Genomic DNA, 22,529 nt, shown 5'->3' with positions numbered 1-22,529 from the left:
GGAACCAGGTATTAAAGCTGAGAATTGCACCCAAGACCTAGACAACACTAACTTAGGTGCAAACTAGAATTCTCTTTATTGTAAATTCATACAGAATTTATATCACACAAAATCAGACAAGGGCTTGATCACATTATCCTAAACAATGCAAACTTTAAACAGTAAACTCATCAGTACTTCTAATAGTACATCTAATAAACCTACCTAATAGTAGGTAACTTACCTAATAGTAATAGTAACCTACCTAAACAGTATTTTAATTAACAGTAAGCTAGTCAACAGCCAAGCACCCAAGACAAGCTTTGATTAGGCAGGGGTTCTACCCCAGACAGTCGGGCACCACTACCCCAGTATTCAAGAAGACCCAGGGCTGTCCAAATCTCCCTAACCAGCTTTCTTTTCATATCCATCTTTGCACTTAGTTTTAAGTTGGCACAGACCATCCTGGCTTCCTTGACTGTTAACTGTGGTAATAACATGTTATCTTGCATTATATAATAGGACATCTTTCTGAATAGAGTTGGGCGATTGGTTCGGCCCAAGCATGAGTTTGAGCCAAACACTGGCTGTTCGCCCGTTCAACGAACACCCGAATTATAAGGGCGTTTGACCGATTGTTCAGCCCACTGAACGACCACATTGCACTGTGCCACCGCACAGTGCATTAGAAGTCCTGATTGGCTGAAGCAATGAAGGCTTTGTCCAATTAGGGCACAGAGCACTGTCAGAGCCATGATTGGAGAAAGTAATGATGATTCTATCCATTCATGGCTCATTGCTTCTTTTGTCCTGACCCACACTATAAAAATATTCTTTCAAATACAGTGTAAAATATAAGTTTAGTGTGAACCTAGTGAGTGCATCTAGTGCATCGTGAGTGTAGTTTGACCATTCATTATTCATTTAGTGTCACTTTAGTGTGAATCTAGTGATAGTGCAGTGTGAGTGTAGTTTGACCATTCATTTTTACTTTAGTGTTTGTTTATTTTGTCAAGACAGGTTTCCTGCAGTATATTTCAGTACTGCACATTTAACGCTGTATATTTTAGTGCGTTACTGCATGTTTAACCACTTGCCCACTGTTCACAGTAATCCTACTGCGGCAGTGCGGCTCTCCAGGGTCCAGGGACGTAGACCTATGTGTTTAGACACAGCGGGAGTTGGGCCAGAGGAGGAGAGGCGGCAATTGCCGCCTCTCTTCCCCGATCGTCCGGGAAAGTGTGAGAAGACCCTCCTGCTTATGTAAACAAAGCAGGCGGATCTTCTCAGTGACAGAGAGGGAGAGATCACAGGATTCAGCATAGCTGAAGCTGCGATCTCTGTCTGTGTCATAGAACCCCCACGTCAGTAAGCATGAGGCTCACATTTAACCCTTTAATCACCCATAGGGTTAATCCCTTCCCTGCCAGTGTCATTATTACAGTAACAGTGCATATTTTTAGCACTGATTACTATAGTAATGTCACTGGTCCCCCCACTAGTGATTACTAGTGTGTGATTCCTAGTGATTCCTAGTGTGTTTTGACACAGCGGGAGTCGGACCAGGGGAGGACAGGCGGCGATCGCTGCCTTCCTCTCCCGGTCATCGGGTAAACTGTGAGAAGACCCGCCTGCTTATGTAAAACAAAGCAGGCGGATCTTCTCAGTGACAGACAGGCAGGGATCACTAGATTCAGCATAGCTGAACCTGCAATCTTTGTGTCTGTCACAGAACCCCCCCTCCCCCACACAGATCAGTAAGTATGAGGAATACATTTAACCCCTTGATCACCAACAGTGTTAACCCCTTCCCTGCCATTTGCATTATTACAGTAACAGTGCATATTTATACCACTGATTACTGTAGTAATGTGACTGGTCCCCCCAAAAGTGTCAAAAATGTCAGTCAGGGGTCTGATCTTTCTGCCGCAATGTCGCAGTCCCGCTAAAATCGCAGATCACCACCATTACTAGTAAAAAAAACAAAAAAACAATAAAAATGACATAAATCTTTCCCGTATTTAGTAAACGCGATAACTTTTGCGCAAACCAATCAAAATATGCTTATTGTGATTTTTTTTTTTACCAAAAATATGTAGCAGAAAACAAATTGGCCTGAAATGTAAAAAAATTTTGATTTTAAAATTTTCTTTTTTGGGAATGTCATATAGCAGAATGTGAAAAATATTGCTATTTCTTTTCAAAATTGTCGCTCTTTTTTTGTTTATAGCGCAAAAATTAAAAATTGCCCAGGTGATCAAATACCACCACAAGAAAGCTCTATTTGTGGGGAAAAAAAGGACGTCAATTTTATTTGGGTACAGTGTCGCACGACCGCGCAATTGTTTGTTAAAATAATTCAGTGCCGAATCGCAAAATAGGGCCTGGTCAGAAAGGGAGCAAATTCTTCCGGGGCTGAAGTGGTTAATGCAGTATATTTTAGTGCTTTATTGCACCTTTAAAGCTGTATATTGCAGTGCATCATTTTACATTTAACGCAGTATATTGCAGCGCATTAGTGCACATTTAACAAAGTACATTCCAGTTCGTTACTGCACGTTTAACACTGTAAATTTCAGTGCGTTACTGCATGTTTAACGCAGTATATTTCAGTGCTTTACTGAATGTTTAATGCAGTATATTTCAGTGTGTTACTGCATGTTTAATGCAGTGCATTTCAGTGCATTACTGCACGTTTAACGCAGTATTTTTCAGTGCGTTACTGCGCGTTTAACGCAGTGCGTTGGTGCGCGTTTAACTAAGTATATTTCAGTGCGTTACTGCATGTTTAAGGCAGTATAGTTCAGAGTGTTACTGCACATTTATTGAAGTATATTTCAGTGCATTACTGCCTATTTAACGCTGTATATTTCAGTGCCTTACTGCATGTTTGATGCAGTATATTTCAGTGCATTACTGCACGTGTAATGCTGTATATTTCAGTGCATTAGTGCACATTTAACAATGTTTAATTCAGGGAGTTACTGCATATTTAAGGCAGTACAGTTTAGTGCATTATTGCACATTTAATGAAGTATATTTCAGTGAGTTACTGCACCTTTAACGCTGTATATTTCAGTGCGTTACCAGATTGCGGAGCTGTTATCTCCCGCCCCACTTCCCACATGCTTTTTAGCACATGTGCAGCCGATCGCACTGTTGCAATTTGTAAACTTTGCCTCAAGCACATCAAGCGTGGCAAAAACACCAGCTATTTGGGTACCACATGCTTTACAAGGCATTAAACCTCCCATCACTCAGCCCATTGGCAAGAGTACCTGAAAGAAACACAAAAGGGACGAAACTCTGCTCCTCCTTATTCCTCACCTTTCTGATCAACCCCTGCTATACCTCATGACTTCTCAGCAGCCTCCAATGACAGGGGTGATGGTATAGCGCAGGGTGTCCCAATGCCTTGCAGCACATCTACCAGTAGCACACCACCAGCTGTATACTATAGTAGGCAAATTTCTCTGCCCCATCTGCTGCAGCAAAAAAAATAAAGTCTCTGCTACCCACATGCCCAGAGTCTAAATTCAAGCTTGTCAAAGCTGCTGGCTTTACAACTCCTGCCTTTCCATCTGGTGGATTCTGCCCCCCTTTGTAATTTTGCAGAATGTGCTGTACCACAATAGCAGGTTTCCAGTTGCTAGTCCTTTTCAGCTCTCTACCATCACATGAAAGGCAACGTTGTGGCATCATTGGGCAAGGCAGTCAGCTTCAAGGTCCACGTTAAGGCTGACACGTGGTCCAGCAAGCATGGTCAGGGATGATATATTTAGTTCACAGCACACTGGGTTACTCTGATAGTAAGGATGCAGGAGTGCTGCAGCTTGTTGTGCCACTACATCTCCATACAGCTAGTGGGGATGATGTGAGATTTGTCAACTCTACCCCTTCCTCCTCCTTCTCCTTCATGCCCTCCTATGAACCACAAGTACCCCTAAGCATTCAAGGGGCTATTTAATGAGTCAGGCTAAAAGGTGCCATGCAGTGCTTCAGCTGTTCTGTCTAGGGGACAGGAGCCATGCTAGATCAGAGATTCTTGCAGCTCTGCACAGGCAGGCCCAGAGGTGGTTCACACCATGCCAACTAGAGCCAGGAATGGTGGTGTATGATAATGGCACAAACCTCCTGTCCACCCTTAGATAGGGAAACTTGACACATGTGCCATGCCTGGCACATGTCTTCAATTTGGTAGTGCAGCATTTCTTAAATATGTACCCAGGGTTGAAAGATCTACTAAAGCAGACCAGAAGAGTCTGTAGCCATTTCAGGTGGTCATACACAGCAAGGACTTGGTTGGCTGAATAATGGATGCATGCACTGTACTGTCACAATTTGAGAAGGCCACAAGGGTGGTGAAGTGTGACAATCCATGCATCAGTGACATGCTCCCTGCTGTGTTCCTGCTGAGGCAGACTCTGCATGGCATTATGGACAGGGCACTCTAGGCAGAGCAGCGAGAGGAAGAGGAGGACTTCCTTTCCTCTCAAGGCCCTCTTTATGTAGACATTCTCACCACAGAACACACAGAAAGAGAGGGAAGAGGAGGAGGAGGACTCTGGCAGTTTTGGAGGCATTGAAGCAGAGCAAGACATACGTCAACCTTTAACAGACTGTTTTCCATCCCCAGAACCCTTGGGAGTAGTATGTGGCTGGGAGGAGGCAGTTTCAGATACTGTAATCCTCAGTGACCCCAAGGAGTCTGCTTCTCATGCCTCAGCAAACTTGCTTGCATGGGCTCCCTCATTCTTCAAAGCCTGAGAAAGGACCCGAGAATACGTGGCATCAAGGAGAAGGATCACTATTGGTTGGCAACCCTCCTTGACCACCATTACAAGAGGAAAGTCTCGGAACTCATCCTGTCCCCACGGAGGGAGCAGAAGATGAAATCTCTTGAGGACACCTTAAAGAGGAGTTTCTGTAATGCCTTTCCCGACTCTGGTAGGTTACAATCTGGTGGAAAATGTCGTTTTGAGGCTTTCGTTGGTCAAGAGAGGAGCGGTGGAGAAGGAAGTCGCCTCAGTGATGCCTTTCAAAATGTTTTTAGTCCTAGGCGCACAGCGCTGTCAGCGTCCACATCCTTGGCAGTGTCTACATCATATTGTGGAAGATTATCTAGGGGCGAAAACAGACATGGAGAGCTTTCCTAGTTGACAATCCCCTGGGTTACTAGGTCATGAGAATAGACCACTGGCCAGAATTTGCCCAGTATGCAATTGAGCTGCTGGGCTGCCCTGCATCCAGCGTTCTTTCCAAATGGGCATTCTGGGCTGCCAGAGGTTTTGTGACAGATAAAAGAGCACTTCTGTCTAGGGCTGAAACAACTAATCGACTAAATCGATAATAATCGATAATTACAATCGTTGTCAACGATTGTCATTATCGATTAGTTGCTTCGTCAATTAGTTGTGCTGCTTTGTGAAGTTTCCCCGCCTGACAGCGAGCTGTCTGCTCTGTGAAGCCGACGGCTGCATTCACTGTCTCTCTCTCTCACAGCTCTGCACTTCCGTGACTTCCCCCCTCCTCCCTCCCCCCCCTCCCCCTCCCCCTCCCCCTCCCCCCTCCTTTCCTCTCTGCCTTTCCTCTCCGCCCTCTTGTTGATGTCAGTGAGGGAGTGAGTCAGATCGAGGTGAGGCAGAAAAGAGGACAGAAGCAGCAGAAGTTAACGTGAGTGCCGAGATTAGAGCTACAGTGTCCATCCATGCAATGCAGCCCGCCAAAAAATATAATAAAAGCTTTTCCAGATAAAAGTTAATATTCCTTATAAAGTGCAATATTCTAATAGAAAAATAAGTGATTAAAAACGTCCATATAGCACATATAGGGGGTCTTTCTATGCTGCCTATTTCATATCTATGGCTGACATGGATGTTTTTATTCACTTATTTTTCTATTATAATATTGCACCTTATAAGGAATATTAACTCTTTTATCTAGATAAGCATTTATTATATTATTTACAGTATATAGGAGCTTAATTAAGAAAAAAAAAAAAAAGGTTTTTGGTATAAGGCTCGGTTCACATTTGTGCGATGCGGGAAGGCTGCGAATATGCAGCGTGTTCCCGCATTGCATCCACACAAGAGGCAGTTCACACTGCCATATGCAATACGCAGGGGGTGTCAATTAAATGCTAACGACACCCCCAGTTTGATTGCATATCGCAGTGCGATCTGATAGTTTGCACAGAATCGGATCGCACAACTGTGAACCACTGTGCGATCCGATCCTGAGGCGGCTCAAAAAATGCCTCCTATGCAAGTTTGGTGCGGATGCGCTGCGAATTCAGCCATACAAAGTGTATGGCTGAATTCGCATCCGCACATGAGATCGCATGTAATTTAGGAGCAGTGCGCTCCGAATTACATGCGATCTCGCAAACCGCACAAGTGTGAAACGGCACTAAGTGCTGGTTCACACTACTGCGGGTGCGCTGATTCGCACTGCACCCGCACAAAAGTCGCACATGACCCTTTTTTTTAGCTGCATCAGGATCGGATCGCACAGTGGTTCACACTTGTGCGATCCGATCCTGTGTGAACTGATATGCGATCAAACTGGGGGTGTCGTTAACATTTAATTGACACCCCTGGGTATCGCATATGGCAGTGTGAACTGCCTCTTTTGCAGATGTGATGCGGGAACAGGCTGCGAATACGCAGCCTTCCAGCATCGCACAAGTGTGAACCGGCACTTACACTCTGTTTGCTCATTATTATTATAAACAAATGAAAAAAAAAAGGCATATTGAGTTTTTTTATTATTTTATCCGATTAATCGATTAATCAAAAAACAATACACGGCAACTAATCGATTATTAAAATAATCGTTAGTTGCAGCCCTACTTCTGTCCACAGACTCCGTGGACCGGCAGAAATTTATCAAAATCAATCAGTTCTGGATTAGCAGCAGCTATAAAGCCCTTGATGCCAATGTTGCTGGTTAAGTGCTTTCTGGATATGGAATCTCTGAAAGACTGTCTAGGCTGCCTAGCTTTGTGGGTGTTGATTTCAACTGGAAGAATTTTTTTGGTTTAGGTTTCATGGGCACAATTCACACCCAAGGACCAATTTTTCCACACCTGTTTGACAGGTGCATAGCATTTAAATTTTTGACAGCAAGGCCAATTCTTTATTTTATCAAGAGTACTTCTATACTGGTTACTGTGTGAAGGTGCCACCAACACCCAAAGACCAATTTTTCCGCACCTGTTACTTCTATCCAAAGTCTGTGAAAGAGACACCAAAATCTCCAATATTTTTCTGAGTGCACGAAATTGTGGCCTCATCATACAGACTGCCTCCCCAAGCTCTTGTTTAAAAAAAAGAAAGCGTGAATGAAAATTTTCATTTTTTGGCTTTATAAATGTCATTATTGCTGCAGCAGGCTCTATACATGGTACAGATGTGCTGCTTTACAGGCCCCCCCCCCCCTGGAAAATAACAGTTTGAAAAGGAAAGGGAATTCTTAATAACATTCAATTACAATATGGCTATTTTTTTCCACAAAAGTGGAGTTATTCTTTAAAGTGGAAATTCGGTCAAACACTAGCTATACTTAAATCTACTCCCATCCCCATTCTAAGCCTATTTTATCTACCCTGTGAAAGGAAAGATCTGTATACTTACCTATTCTGGGGCACTCGGGTCTGGTCACATGATCGGGGCCCATCTCTGGCTTCAGGGTAGAGAAGGGACAGCTGACAATGGATGCCTATAGTAGGCCTATGGGTGACATTGTCATCCAGGCTCTGCAGCCAGCAGCTGTTGCCAGCAATCTCTTCTTATCACTGATGCCAATGCTGGGACCCAATCATGTAACCAGACCAGGGCACCCTCTGCATAGGTAAATATACAGATCTTTCCTTTACATGGTAGATAGAATAGGCTTAGAATGGGGATGGGAGTAGATTTAGGTATAGGGAATGTTGAGTGAACTTCCACTTTAAGCAGAGGAAAAGAAAAAGTGTGGAAAGACATGGACGAAAGGGAAGAGGGAAGGCATCCAAAGCAGGGTACAGATACATAGGATGTGATACAACAAGGTAACAAAAGAATAAAAGTGGTTCATTGCACAGAAAGATTAATAAATAGTTATGAAATCCCTGAGTGAAGTCATATTAGATCAGGGCTCCAAGATACAAAGAGATTTGCTCTGGTAGTTATTTGAAAGGGGAAGAAAGCAGCTTCTGCTCCAATCAGCAAATAGCTGTGGGGATATTTTATATAACTTCATATTCTTGTAATCTGTTCAATTATTAAAGATCTGGCAGTGTGTTAGGAAAGCAATTGTGTATGTACAGTAAAGCAGATGCAAGAATTTATTTTCAACTTCAGCTGAACTTACCAAATTTAAACTCTCAAATACAATAGCAGAAAAAAAACAAAATAGTCTCATTAAAATAATGAGGAGCTTGGCTGTCTCTTATACACACTTCCAAGCAGTAACCTTCCATGCCAAGGGCCAAAACAGTAGAAAAGGCAAAACTGTCTGCTCTAGAGATGTTAAGAATATGGAAGATGTCCAAAAATATATGGCTGCAAGTACAGTTATCTAGTAAATGAGTAACAAAGGGAGTAATTTTTTTTAGCTTTGGCTAAAACATGTGACAAATATAATTTTATTTTAGCATATTCAGAAATAATTATACCAGCTGTAATTGTTTTTCTTCAGTTAAAAAATATTTTAAACTATAAAAAGTTAATTTAATTTTGACACTCATTATGTAAGCTTTTAATTGAAATGACTGCAGCATAATTAATAAATTACACTATGAACAGTCATTTAAACCTATTTTTGCTTTCTAAAACGTGTTAACAAACACTGGCTTATGTCAGCTGCTAATTAATGGCTAAGGTTAGTTGCAAACTGTAGCGAACATGTGTCCATTTGAAAGCATGTCTGAATGTTATTAATAACAGTCAGTTGACTAATGTACTTTGGCAGTGATCATTATTAACTAGAAAACACTGATACTTGTCCTCAGCCTCCTTGCTTACAGTATTCTGTACGTTTTTTAAGCATATCTTTTGACAATGGATAGAGTGCGGAAGGGTTTAAAACTTGGAAGAAATATCACTTCTGCTCTCTGGAATAGGAAAAAAAATGAAGAAAAAAACATCATGGTTCAAAAATCTACTCTATCCAAAAGAAAAATAACAAAATGCATAGTAAAATAGTTGGGTTGAAACTTAACACAAACCCATCTTGTTCAAGCAAAAGGAAAAATAAAAAGTAGAAAACCTCCATATACACAATCCTATACCCACAGTTGATTCAGAAGAAGGCAAAAAAAAAGATAAGCTTTATTGCAAATTCAGTACCCCTATACTTTGAGAAAAATGTGTTGCTTTATATGTTCTATTATTACAATAATATGTTACAATAAATGTCTTTGTTGCTTCTTTTACAGGATGGGCTCATTTTATGCTCCAGGACTAATTGGAATTAATGTCCTAAGGTTGCTCACCTCAATGTACTTTCAGTGTTGGGCTGTTATGAGCAGTAATGTACCTCATGAACGAGTCTTCAAAGCATCTAAATCAAACAATTTCTACATGGGACTTCTCCTCCTCATTCTTTTCTTGAGTCTCTTGCCCGTGGCTTATACAATCATGTCTCTTCCACCATCGTTTGACTGTGGGCCATTTAGGTATGAATGAAGGAACCAAATTCCAAATGTGTAACTGTAACCAGTTTAGACAAAGTTAATTAAACCCTCCAAATATGGTACATTGACTTGAATCTGCAGTTTTATGGGGTATATGGTATAAAATCCAAGCAAATTGTAATTTACATGAATTACATTTTTTAAATGTATTTTTTATTTTATGTCGATTTGTCCAATCTGCAAAGAAGTCTTCAGAAAAAATGTCAGTTCTCACTCCACAGATGGAGGCTGTGCTTTACGCTGTGCAGTGCCATACATCATGTTTGAACACAAACAGAAACTGTTGGCACAAGAATCTGAACATTTACTCTTCTATAGATTGTATGTACAGGGCACTATATAACACCATGAAACTTCATGATCAATGCACCTCTTATGCAGATAAAAAACAAAAGGTGCAGGTAGAAAGGTTTATAAAGCCTTGAAGGGAAGCCCTGGCACTGGAGATAGATGCAAATGGACATTGGGCAGTAGCATGGTCAAGTGGGTGAGTATCACTATAGCAATGCAGTCAGTGTCCCATAGCAATCTAGGTACAGGTGAGTTGGGGGTGAACATTCAACTGTATCCAAAAGAGGGCATCATTGAAAATGTTACTTATTTAGTGTCAGTGTGTTTTTCTGATAATTTAGGTTTCATAGAGGCAGCCTGCTTTTCCTGCTAAACGCAGTGCTGGTGTTTGTCAAATGTTGCTACTGTTGATTACAGTATCTAGAGTTACAGAGTACATATAGCCAAAATGTTCTACTTAATTTTGAATAGAGGAGAGGATATTGTACCCTCAGATTTTTTCCTGTCCCTTAAATTTCTTTAACCAAAAAAAAAAAAAAAAAAAATATATATATATATATATATATATATATATATATATATATATATATATATTGAAAAGTCCACAGAGGGACAAGGGGGGAATTGGGACTATGCGACACCAAATAAAGAAAAATGTAATAGAGAATAGAAGTGTAAATATTGGAAATTAATATTCGAAAAATATTTTTTATTGATACAAAACACAGTAAAATACATCATTGAAAGATCATTGTTGGATAAGATAAAAAAAAAAAAACATTAAAGCATACAAGAGGACATTGATGCATATATACAGGAAGGCCCCTGATATAAATACAAATACAGATGTTGAGAGTAGTGGACACAGAAGCCCGGACGTGTTTCAACCTGAAGTCTTCTTCTGGGGGTAGATGTCCATTTTACACAGTTATCTACAACAATTATATCAAATAACCATACAAACATTTAAATTGAAAACATTAACAACAATAATAAAGCAAAATATGACATCCCATCAAACACTACTTACAGTGAATATATAACAACATATAAAATAAATCTGTATATATGGTCAGGAAATCAACTGTGTGTCAGAGACTCCAAGAATATGTGTGTATGTATATATATATATATATATATATATATATATATATATATATATATATATATATATATAGGAAATATCTTCAAATTCTGCTGACAATGAATAATACAAATTTTGCAAACATTTCTGTTCCAATGACAAAGTACATAAATAGAGAGGTAATGCCAAAGGAGAGACAAACATGAATAAAACACTAGCAGAGGTTCTTATCCTTCCCTACCCTTTCCAAAGCTAAAAAAAATGGCTAGAGTAGAGGTACAATTTATTTCTCCAAATGGATAGCCCATGGAAGGTAATGTATATCTACTTTTACAAATGCTACAGCAGCCTCAAGAGACTTAGCTCCCATTTACCAAAAGGCATTGTATTTTTTTTTATATTTTATTTTTACTCATTTGTACTTTTCCAAAAGTTGATATAATAAAAAAAATATTACATTTCAAACATAATACTATAGATCTTTCTTGATTAATACCAGTGAGCTGAAACTGAATGTGGTATTTGATCATTTATATTTGTTCATGATTTCAGTGGAAAGAAGAGAATGTTTGATGTAATTCAAGAAACAATGGAGAATGACTTTCCTCCTTTTGTTGCCAAAATTCTCAGTTCAATAGCAAATCCTGGACTAATCATCCCAGCTATTCTTCTTATGATGTAAGAAATTATTTTTCTCCTATTTTTCTCCCAAATGTTCTTAAAGTAAATCTGAGTTTGTAAAGACTGGTTCCCCAGCAGCACTTACTTACCTTTCCTCAACTTTCACACTGCACCATTCAGAAAATTCCTGTTTCTTCCAGGTATTCAGGAGCATTTGGGTGACTCCATGTGACAGCACTGTTGCTTGATGATTGGCTGTGTGCTGTCATATAGGGATGGAGACACAATTCCATGTAACCTTTGAATAGCAGCACGGCCACTATCAATCAATGCAAGCCTCAAACACTTGGAAGAGATATCACTAGGAATGTCCCACTCCCTAAACATGTAAGCTCCAGTATATCTAAAAAGAAAAAGGTTGCACTACACAATGCACTCAACCAAGAAACATTACTGAACTTCTTCCCTCTGGTGCATTTTGCCCCAAACTAAGCTTAATGTAAGCAGGGGAACAGGGGGAATAAGACATAGAGCACCCCCAGGGATCCCACCACCCAGCAGCCTGACAGAGCTGCAAGCCTTGGATAAGCTTGGAAATTACAGATATTTACAGTATTTGAAAACATTCTTGTATATGCAGTTTATATATGCAGTCCAAAAACATTGTGGTGATTCATGCTGTGCAATGGGAAGAGAATTCTATGGAAAAAATAAGGTCAACCTGGAGTTCAGTTTCTGTCCTAGAGATGTGTATGTTTTTTCAACATAGATCTGACCTGAACCTACACAAAGTGATCTTTCCTTACCCATTAGTTGCATCTGAACAGAGTGGCGCAGGCGCAATAGAAAGAAATGTGCTGCTGAGGAGGGGGATATTAAAATTAACTTATTGCTTTGCATTGTTAGGATGAATCACAGGCTCATCTTAACCCTCCTCTTGTGTTAGGGTCAAAACTGACCCGTTTTCAGGTTTTGAATGTCTATAAGTATCACATAAATTTGTTTATTGCATCAAGATTTTTTTACTTTGTCAGGAACCTCTATTTAAACAATGTAATAGAAAAAGAATCCTTTTCACTAAATTATAAAATACTGTGGTGAAAATTAAGACGTTCATGGTGTTAGGGTCAATTCTGACCCAGTTATAATATAGGATTTTAGGACACTAATAAGTGCCAAATCTGAAATCATAAACACTCTCTCTGCTTAGTAAAAGTGACAGCCAATCCCCTCTCAACCCTGTGAGCTGTAGTTAGAGAGGGGCCTATCTCTTTTCCTGCTTGTCTGCTTCTCTAAATAAAGTGAAGAAACATAGGACAAATTCATTTCAGAGTTGCTGACTTTATTTTACCATTTTTTAAATTTGACAATGAGAGGTATGCTATCAAAAGAAAGGTCTAGGGGTCACACCAGAAATATTAAAACCAATCTTTTCAAGGATAAAGAAGCCTAACAAGGTAACCAAGAGGTAAGAAACAAATTTGATGATAAATAATTATTCAGAGGGTATTTTATGGCTGATTTAAAACACAGGTCAAAACTGACCCTAACATCATGGATAGTAACGGAATTCTAACATAAGAGGAGGGTTAAAGTTGCCCATACATATGCAGATTGCATGCAGGGAAAAGTTGGTAAAGACTTTTATACCCAATAATCAGTCTGTATTTTTGTTACGTAAATTTTTTTAAACTTTTTTATAATTGACTGCAAGTAACAAACAAAATAGCAGTTCCAAGTTTTTAGGTCACACTATGTTTATTTGGATATCAGACAAAAGCCATTGTTCAAGCACACATTGCTGCATGTATACGTCTCTCTCCATTTGATCTGTCCATTTGATTTACCTGCCATATCTGGCCATCATTATAGAACTGCCTACTCTATTGCATATTAGATCTTGCATAAAGATATATTCACACCTATGCGCTTTGCAGTGAATTTTTAGATTTGCAGAGACACAGTACCGCTTTTTTAACATAATTTCTTATGGGTCACATTTACATCCGTGCATTTTCAACTGGCGCATTTTTTGGAAAGGGACAGAGACAGCAGATTGCGTTTTTGGTACCATAGACTTCAAGAAGAGTTAAGAAGAGTTTTCCAGAAGAGTTATGTTTTAGTGGTTTAATAAAAAATGGACAAAGGCCTGTTCAATTAGACTCTAGGAGTTATACAAGCTGTAGGCTAAGCTAAGATCTTTTTTTCAAACTTAAAGTGTTACTGAACCCGCAACAGTAAAAGAAACCAGGAAGGATGTCCTTGTATTATGACGTCTAAAGTTTGTAAAATAATTTAACAGTTAGTTTGATGTTTATTATGTATTTAATAAAATTATGAATTTTATTTCATGTGTGCTCATTAGAGTCAACCAGGTGCCCTTTTAAGTCCGACAACTTCAGGTTCACTATGATTAGTTGGTTCCAATCATTATATATATAGTGAGGCCTGTCTTTCGTCTTAGTAAAATCAGTCTGTATTTGCAGTAAAGCATGCTTGTTATACTCACTGTGGAACCTAAGCGGTTACTCCCCTGCATTGTGTATAAAGGCTGTGTGATCCTGTCTTCTCTGATCCTCTTCTTCTTTAACTGACTCCAACTCATCTCGTGATACAACAAAGCATTCGAAGTCAGGCTGCACATGCTCAGTTTGGTGTGAATTCTTAGAGAGTTTTTGTTTTCTTGGGAGTGTGCATGGGATCAGCAAAGGGCCAATCAGTACTGTCCAGACACCTCCTACAAGCTTTAAGCAGAGACCGATACAAGTCACAAGATTGCTATATACATCCAATGAGAAAAGGTATTTAGCTGTCTATATTTACTAAAAGGACAGGTCAGGACAGCAAAAGCCTGAGCCTGTGAGAAGGTAACAGCTGGGAGCTGCAGAAGAAACAGTCAAGCTGACATAGGTACAGCGTTTCAAGTCTCAACTCTCCCCTAGATATCCCCATGCTTTTATAGGGGTGGGCGCTTCGGGGAGATCTGAATTAAGGAACTGCTCCCCTTTATTAGAGGCCTCAGTATTTGCTGGAGAAACTCACTGGACATCTATGCTGTTTCGACTACTCCTGGCCCTTTCACTCCCCTATTGGATAACCCTGACTTTCCACCAGCTTGGTGAATGGGACAGAGCATTTTGGCCACAGCTTATTTTACCCTCTGGGAGCATTGTTTCTGTGGATACCCTTCATTCCCTTTGCCATTGTAAAGTATTTATTTAGTTTCTGAACAGACAACGATCTAGTTAGTATAAAGCATTGTCTCCTAAATCTTACGTGCACTGACCACTGACAGTATTTGAATGCCTTTGTACATGGTCCCAACCATCCACGCATACGGCCCCCCTAGTTTATTCTCTCCTCCTGTCTGGAAGATCAGCCCCCCATTGCCATTTTTGGCCCAATGGAAACGTGATTGCAAAACACACCTTTCAGTAGAAGATTGGCTTAAGACATTCACTCTGACCTTTTCCCTTTCTATGCCATGTAAAGCACAAGAACGTAATTTTAAAAAAATGTTACACGCTGGTATTACTGTCCAACTACACTTTCACATATTCTTCCAACTATAACAAATATCTGTCGGTGGTGTAATAGACAGGTAGGTACCTTTATCCATGTCTGGTGGAGTTGCCCACCCCTTAAACAGTTTTGGGATGAGATTTTAAACTTTCTATCTCACAAAATGCCAAAATACGCCGCAGACAGCATTGCTATTTATGATCCTTGGTACAATGAAATTGGTGAAACGCTCGTCTTTACGGCTTTTTTTTATTGCCCCAGGCAACTTATCTCTCGGCATTGGAAGTCACAGGTTCTCCCTACTCTGGTGGAACGGTTTGAAATTTTGGGGGAACTCATATGGAGGGAATGCATGATTGCTTAAGATATTGGTAAAACAGAACAGTTTAATGCAGCATGGATGGCTTGGTGGGTGTTTGTTAACATACAATACTTTTTTTTTAAAATGTTCTCTGAGGTTGGTCTCTTTTCAGATAAGATCAATAGGCCTAAGCTAGATGTCCCCCCCCCCTGGGTGTCCCCCCCCCCCCTTTTTTTTTCTTTCCTTCCCTTTTCAGCCACCTTCTTTTTTACTTCTTTTTTTGTCTTTCTTCTGCAAAATTGCCATTTGGCTTTCAGACATGTGGAGGTAATTGGGGACCATACTTTTTCAGGTTGTAGAAATAATTCTTATCTTTTCTTATGCGGCTATATTGTATTTACTGTATGTCACAGGTTATTTATTTTATTCATATTTTATTTGTACTTTTTTGTTTTACCTCCTAATAATAATAATAATAACCGATTTATATTTATAAATATATATATATATATATATATATATAAAATTTATAAACATACATACACACTATTTAGTTGTTTTAAACTTTCTTATTTTTTACATTTCTTCATCCTGGTTCCAGGCCTAGGCAAATTATGTCATACATCCCAGGAGTCTTCAGGGAGGAATGGGTTTTCTATGTTAAGCACACCCTCCTGCATGCATGCCTTAGCTAAGGGATTATATATACAGGAAACCAAGTAGTAAATGATACATGAGTCATTTGTCCTTACTGAAGATGGCCACAGCCATAAATACTGGGAGGGGGGTACCAAAGAGATTTCACAGAAATTTAAGGCATTGAGACATGGACAGATGAGTGAGTTTGCTTTGAATATTATAAATTCATTAAATAGCATTTTTGGTTTGTGGTCCTCAATTGCATTGTAGTTTTGCTTTAAGGGGGCACAGGGCAGAAGGGGGTCTGAGAAATATGCATTATGCTAACATCTACAAGAGAATGTAACACTGGCAAAGAAAAAAGTGTCAGCCAGACAATTTAACCCTTCCAACTCACAACATGCTTCAGTTTTGTGCAAAAGCAATATTTGAAGTGAACATAATATACAGGAGTAGGACCCATGTCTCCTGATGAATTCCAAAAAAATTATTTTACAGTAAGCTGAAAGTCCTGATTTCTAAATCATTAAATAAAGGACACAGGGCAGAAGAAATCTCATATGTATGGGGCATCCAAAAGTCATCCAACTGACAGGTGAGCATAACAGCAAAGAAATGCTAACAAATCCACAAGTCAACTAAATCTGGGCTTCTTGCAGTTGCATCCACCTGGCAAACCTTATAGATCGTGTAAATAGGACGATCTGGGAGAGCCAACAGAGAGTCTGCCTGAAGCCTGATGAGGTCCAAGCACCACATCTCCTTGGGCCAATTAGGTGCAAAGAGAAACACTATAATTCCCTCCATCTTAGATCTGCAGACAAGACAAGGAAGGAGCATCAGAGTAGGAAAGTGTAGATCATGTTAAACTGACTTAACTGAATCACCACAGTGTCCATGGCCATGGCCAGTGAATTTTTGGACCTAGAAACAAACTTTATCAGGAAAACTGCAAAATTGAGTATTCTTGGCTTTGCAATACCGAAAAAATTATATAAAGAAAAGTCTTGATAAAAATTTAGAAAATTGCCTAGTGAAATAGGTTTGCTTCTCCCTGGGGAAAGAAGATGTCCACTCTCCTAGGACATGAACAAAACTGAAGCATGATGCAAATGTGGGGGAGTTATACTGATGGACACATTTTTGTTTTCAAATGTCCAATTCTCCCATAGATGGCATTACAACCTATATATCTCAGAATTCCTTTTTCCTGTGTTCTCCCTCTTTTTTGGCACAATGGCCTAATCACTCTATTGGAACTATCTGAGTATTATGATTAAAATATTTCACAGTCTGAATATAACCATTCATGCTCACATTTAGCTTTATTATGTCATCTTGATACGGAATTGTACTTGGTGAATTGGTGTACACTATGTACAAATGTGGTGATCATTTCTTAAACTCCATGCTAAGATATCCTAGTTAAAAAAATAATCCATGCAAAAGACTACACAAAGAGCTTGAAAGGGCTCCGAGGTACACACACTTAATTAATTAAAACTAGACATGGGTGAATTTGAGAATTTTCATTTCTTCCAAAATGTTCAGTAAAAACTGGGAGAGTCCAGTTCTCCTGTAGATAGCAGTATAACCAATACATCGAAAAGTTCCTTCTGCCCTGTGTCCCTTAATAAAAGATTAAGACAATACTGTTAAAAAGTGGTTTACATTTCCAGAGGGGGACATACATTCACATCAGTTACTAAAAGCCATATTAAAGCTCAAATGATTTATAAGTTGTGATGTTAATAAAAAAATATCTCCATTCCAACCATGTTTCTTCCAGATTAGCAATTTATTACCTCAACGCTGTTTCCAAAGCTTATCAGCAAGCAAACATAGATCTTAAGAAGAAAATGCAGATGGTAAGTGCAGACATAAAATGTGACATATTTATTTATTTTCAACAAACAGAATGAGGACCATTTGGAAAGGCCAAAGAAGTCGGCGTAATTTAGTAATTAGTCAAGCAGTTGTTATTTTATGGTACATTACACAAGGTCTGCCAAAGTCAATTATGTTTAAATATTTAGCACGTGCCTCATTTAGATGTAATAGATTTTCCCATGGAGTTAGAAAAAGGATACCTTTACTTCTTCTAGCTATAGACTTAAGCTTTAATACTGTTATCTCTTTGACGGCATAGTTTACTAACTTTATTTTCCTTATAAAGCAAAGAGAAGAGGAAAAGAATAAACGCAATAATAACACCCAGGTTAATTCAATTATGAGGGACCTGGAAGAATTACTTCCTCCTAGTGCAAGGAATGCACTTAGGCTCCAGACTACTGGAACAGGTATGAAAGCAGTGAAACCACGAAAAACTCTATCCTTATTAATGGTCCATAGGAAATGTAATACTTTACTGTAAAGAGCAGGCAGGTGGAATTTTTTAAAAAAAATTAACCCTTTCATTCTTATTGCAGCCAAAAGTTAAGAGAATGTGCAGTGGCTTTTTAATATTTTTATATTTAATATGGTCAGTCCTGCAGTCTAAAAAATATAAATATTGACATTAATATTTTGTAACTTTTTTAGTCAGTAGGCAGAGGTCTGTGCTCTTTTTCATGTTTTCTCTGTATCTCTGACAACCTATTGCTTACCGACCTCAATAACTCAAGGTTAAAGGGTTTGTAAACCCTAACAACAAACGTCTCTTGTTTGCTCCCTATTGGTCTGTTAATTATACCGTTAAGCTGTTGTTACAGATGTTTGAGTAGGTCGGTCTGAGTACCTTGGTAAGAAAAAACTGGGCAAGGCTGAAAACACTCACAAATATATAATGTGTTGTCAGCACACAATAGGATTTGAGAGCTGGGTGCATTTCTGGCAGAGCAACATGTATTTTTGTGTATTTGCAGGATCTTTAAAAAGGTAAATTATGGAAAATGTGCATGTGTTGAAAAAGTGCTTTGTTTTATTTTTCCTTGATATACAGTATACATTATATTTGCATATGGCTTAAAGTTTTAGCCACAAAGCAGGGAGTTACTGCTGTGTTAGACACTTAGCAAACCCATAGTACTCTGGAAATCATTTGCCATTTATTAAAAGTTTTCAAAATCAAAGATTGTATATAGAAAAGTAAAGAAAAAGGATATCATATAATTTAGAAATGTATAAACTTAAAGTACAAATTCTCACAGTGGCTTTTGAGGCTATATCAGTATTGTTATCTTGAATACCATACATTTAAAAACCATCAGATATTTGACACATTTTTCATGAAGTGTGCCTTTTGAGTAGGTTTGATACCATTAATATAGGAAAATTGCTGGTTATTCTGGAGATGTTACCTACTAGATTTCAGTTTCTTTTCCCTATCCCCCCTCCCTCAGTACTTTTTGTTTATTGTCTTGTCTTTTTTTTCCTTCGTGTTTGTTAGGAAGTGTTAGAAATGGGCAATTTTCGTCTATTGTTGTAACTCCAGCTGTTTTTATGTTATCTACCAGTTTTCACAGGATGTTCTACCCTATTTGTATTACATCTTCTTATTATGTCCTTGTATGGCCAATGGTTTTCACCATAAAATGTTTTTGAAAAAAAAAAAATTGTGTATATACTGTAGCAGTCTTTGAATTTCTGAAACTGAAGGCCTGCTGGGGCTATGATGATGAGTTTCCTGTCCCAGTTCTGGATTCTATATTTTTATATTATAAATGTAAAGATGCTGGAAGGGTGTGTGGAAACAGAGTCAGGAATTATGACATGGAAGGCATTCGCTGACTTTGCCTATTAAGGTCCGCCTTCAACTAAAATATCACTTTTGGGTAGTCTGTCCCCCTCCCTTCTCTTGCATACTTACCATGTCCTGCAATAGGAGCCAGTGTGCTGATTTCAACAAAACCTTTCAGTTTTGATGTATAGTGCTAGAAGCAAATGATCCAAAATCAAAGGTTAAAGTAACTGTAAAAAAGCCAGACATATATAATATAGTGATAAGTATTTACTTACTGTAAACCTGTTTTTTTTTTTATTCCAGAGAGTAACACACAGATGACTTCACAGCCAACCAGCAGTATCATCTCACCAAACAACAATACCCCAGGCTTATCAAGACGAGAAGGTCCAACGATGCCAACACCCCGTATTGCTGTGACAAGCCCACCGGTGCCAAGACCCATGGGGCCATACATGGGAGGACCACCGCGGTCTCCACATCTACAGAACCCACATCCTAGGCATTAAATCTACTGGGACTTTACAAGAAGTGTCTTCCATGCCCATTTTTGTAAACAAGAGCTTATTTCAGAAATTCAGGTTTATATTAAGATTCAGATTTTAGGATCTTAGAAAATAATTCAGACTTGTCTTTTTTTAGGATCTGTTGTTTCATAATGCTCATGTAGCGCTAACACCCACAAGGGCTACTGGAAACAGACTGGTTCTCTCTAAATAGTACAGAGGTCACAAGCCACCCAAGCACACCGACAAATAAGGTCCAGTCTAGGGGTTGTCTTTTTAGATTTATTGCTCAAGAACTTTAACAGGAGAGGGGTTTAAGGTCAAGGGATACTCCAACGCGATCAGCAACATCAGCGGCAAAAGAACAAATGTATCCCTAGTCTCTTAATAGCAGCTTCTCTGGAGGTAGTTGGGGATGTCAGTACATCTAAGGCCCCACAGCTGTAGACCATAGGGCAATTGTTGACACTAATTCCCTTTCATGAAAGAAGAAAATGGTCACACACCACCACGGAATCCAATGAAGAAAAGTTCTTTATTCACATAAGTGGTATAAGGTACAGCAAGGTAGGACAGTAGACGCGTTTCACATGACTGCTATGTGCTTGTTACTACTGATTCCCTTTCGCTTCTATGCAACTATCAGTCCCCCGTAAGATCTTTACTAAAGTACTATCTTAAATAGAATAGAAATAAAATACAGACCGTTTGTATTTTTTGTTTTCTTTACTTTTTAAAAAATACAATTTTGTTTGGCAGATGTTAAAAATACAATTCGTTAACAATTCTTTTCAATATTTTAATTTCAACTAGTGTTAATGCCTGAATTTGACTTGATATGGCCATATGCTATTTCCCTGTACAGGGGAGGGAGGGGCAATACTTGGGGTCCGTCAGATGTAAACATATTTGGCATAGCAACCCAAAAAAAAATAGACTTCAGCTGAACTGTGGCATATTGTCCAGACCAAAACCGAAGAGAGACAGATTGATTTGAATAGGCATATTATTCAGGATTAAAAATGTTCTTATGATAATTGTAATTAATTTATCTAGGGTGGACTTATCTGGCATTACACATTTTTTTAAAAGGTATTAAATTACTGCAATACATATAATTTCATCAAATTTGAAATGGATCTGCTTTCAGGCATAAGAAAACTGAATTTGTACCAATTTGCATGGTGTTAAAATTGAGAATCTATATGAAGTAGGTAGACATAGGAAATCCCTCTAAAGAAGTCAATTAGGATTATAGATTTAAACTAAATGAGAAACAGGCATTACAAAATATATGTGACAAATAGGATTTTTACCCAGATAAATTAATACAAAATTAAAAGAAAAATATCCTTCTTTATACTTTAACTACATCTGCTTTTAGCAACTGAATCTATTTTATATTAATTCCATGTAATACCCTGCAATGCAGAGAGAGTTCAGATCTGCCCTTTTGTACACTCCGCTAATTTCCCACGATCCATATTACCAGTAAGAATTGCACTCAGTACACAGAGGTCACAACCCAGTACATGTACCGCTAGTGGAATCTGTACTCCCAATACACATAGTTTCAAAGGGATCTGTACTCCAAATACATACAGAACACTCCCCAGTATACAAGCCACCAGTGAGATCTGCCATGATATACATAAGATGGTTCTCCCGCTACTTAGGCAAATCCTATCCTACTTTATGAATGAGAAAATGATGTTGCTCCGATGTCACTTCCTCCTCTTCCAAAGAATTACACATCTTGGAGGAGTTCTGTTACTTTTTGAGGAGAATCACTTGGATCACAGCAACACATCCTAAACCTTCACATACTTTTTTTCCTGTACTATCATGTGCAGAAGACTCTTATTGACCAGATAGCACAAGGTGTGATTTGATGGCTCTGTTTCACCCTCTCTTATTGTTTGTCACAATATCTCTGCTCCTTTTTTCATTATCTGTCCTCTATGTGACTGTGACTCTAGCAATGCAGGTGCAGTTGTATCTCTGAATAACATGTAGTTGCTCATGCATCTCTATTTCACACAGTGCCTCATGCCTGTCTATTAAATGCAGGGCCTCATTTACAGTGTTCTTTATTCCATGCAGTGCTTCAAGCCTGTTCCCTGTCCCACTCAATTACAACCAGTGCTTCCCTATTACATGCAGCTTCTCCTGGCTTTTTCTATATCTGTTGCTACAGGCCACTGGACTGGACGATTATAATTTTGACC

General features: G+C 38.8%; 1 protein-coding gene across 1 annotated transcript in view; it reads left to right on the top strand.

Annotated features, from left to right (window-relative positions):
* The window catches only part of TMC2 (transmembrane channel like 2), a gene marked incomplete at both ends in the record, with an annotated part of 186,184 nt that extends 165,880 nt beyond the window's left edge, over positions 1–20,304 (top strand). The window contains 5 exons of the mRNA XM_082258912.1: positions 9,398–9,637; positions 11,583–11,708; positions 17,903–17,981; positions 18,290–18,413; positions 20,099–20,304. Coding sequence (XP_082115038.1) covers positions 9,398–9,637; positions 11,583–11,708; positions 17,903–17,981; positions 18,290–18,413; positions 20,099–20,304 — 775 coding nt within the window. The remainder of the gene's footprint in view (positions 1–9,397; positions 9,638–11,582; positions 11,709–17,902; positions 17,982–18,289; positions 18,414–20,098) is intronic.
* Positions 20,305–22,529: the final 2,225 nt, after the last annotated feature.

Source organism: Pelophylax lessonae (assembly GCF_965119305.1).
Source record: "Pelophylax lessonae genome assembly, chromosome: 5".
NCBI lineage: Eukaryota > Metazoa > Chordata > Amphibia > Anura > Ranidae > Pelophylax > Pelophylax lessonae.
This window is presented reverse-complemented; position numbering and strand designations above follow the sequence as displayed.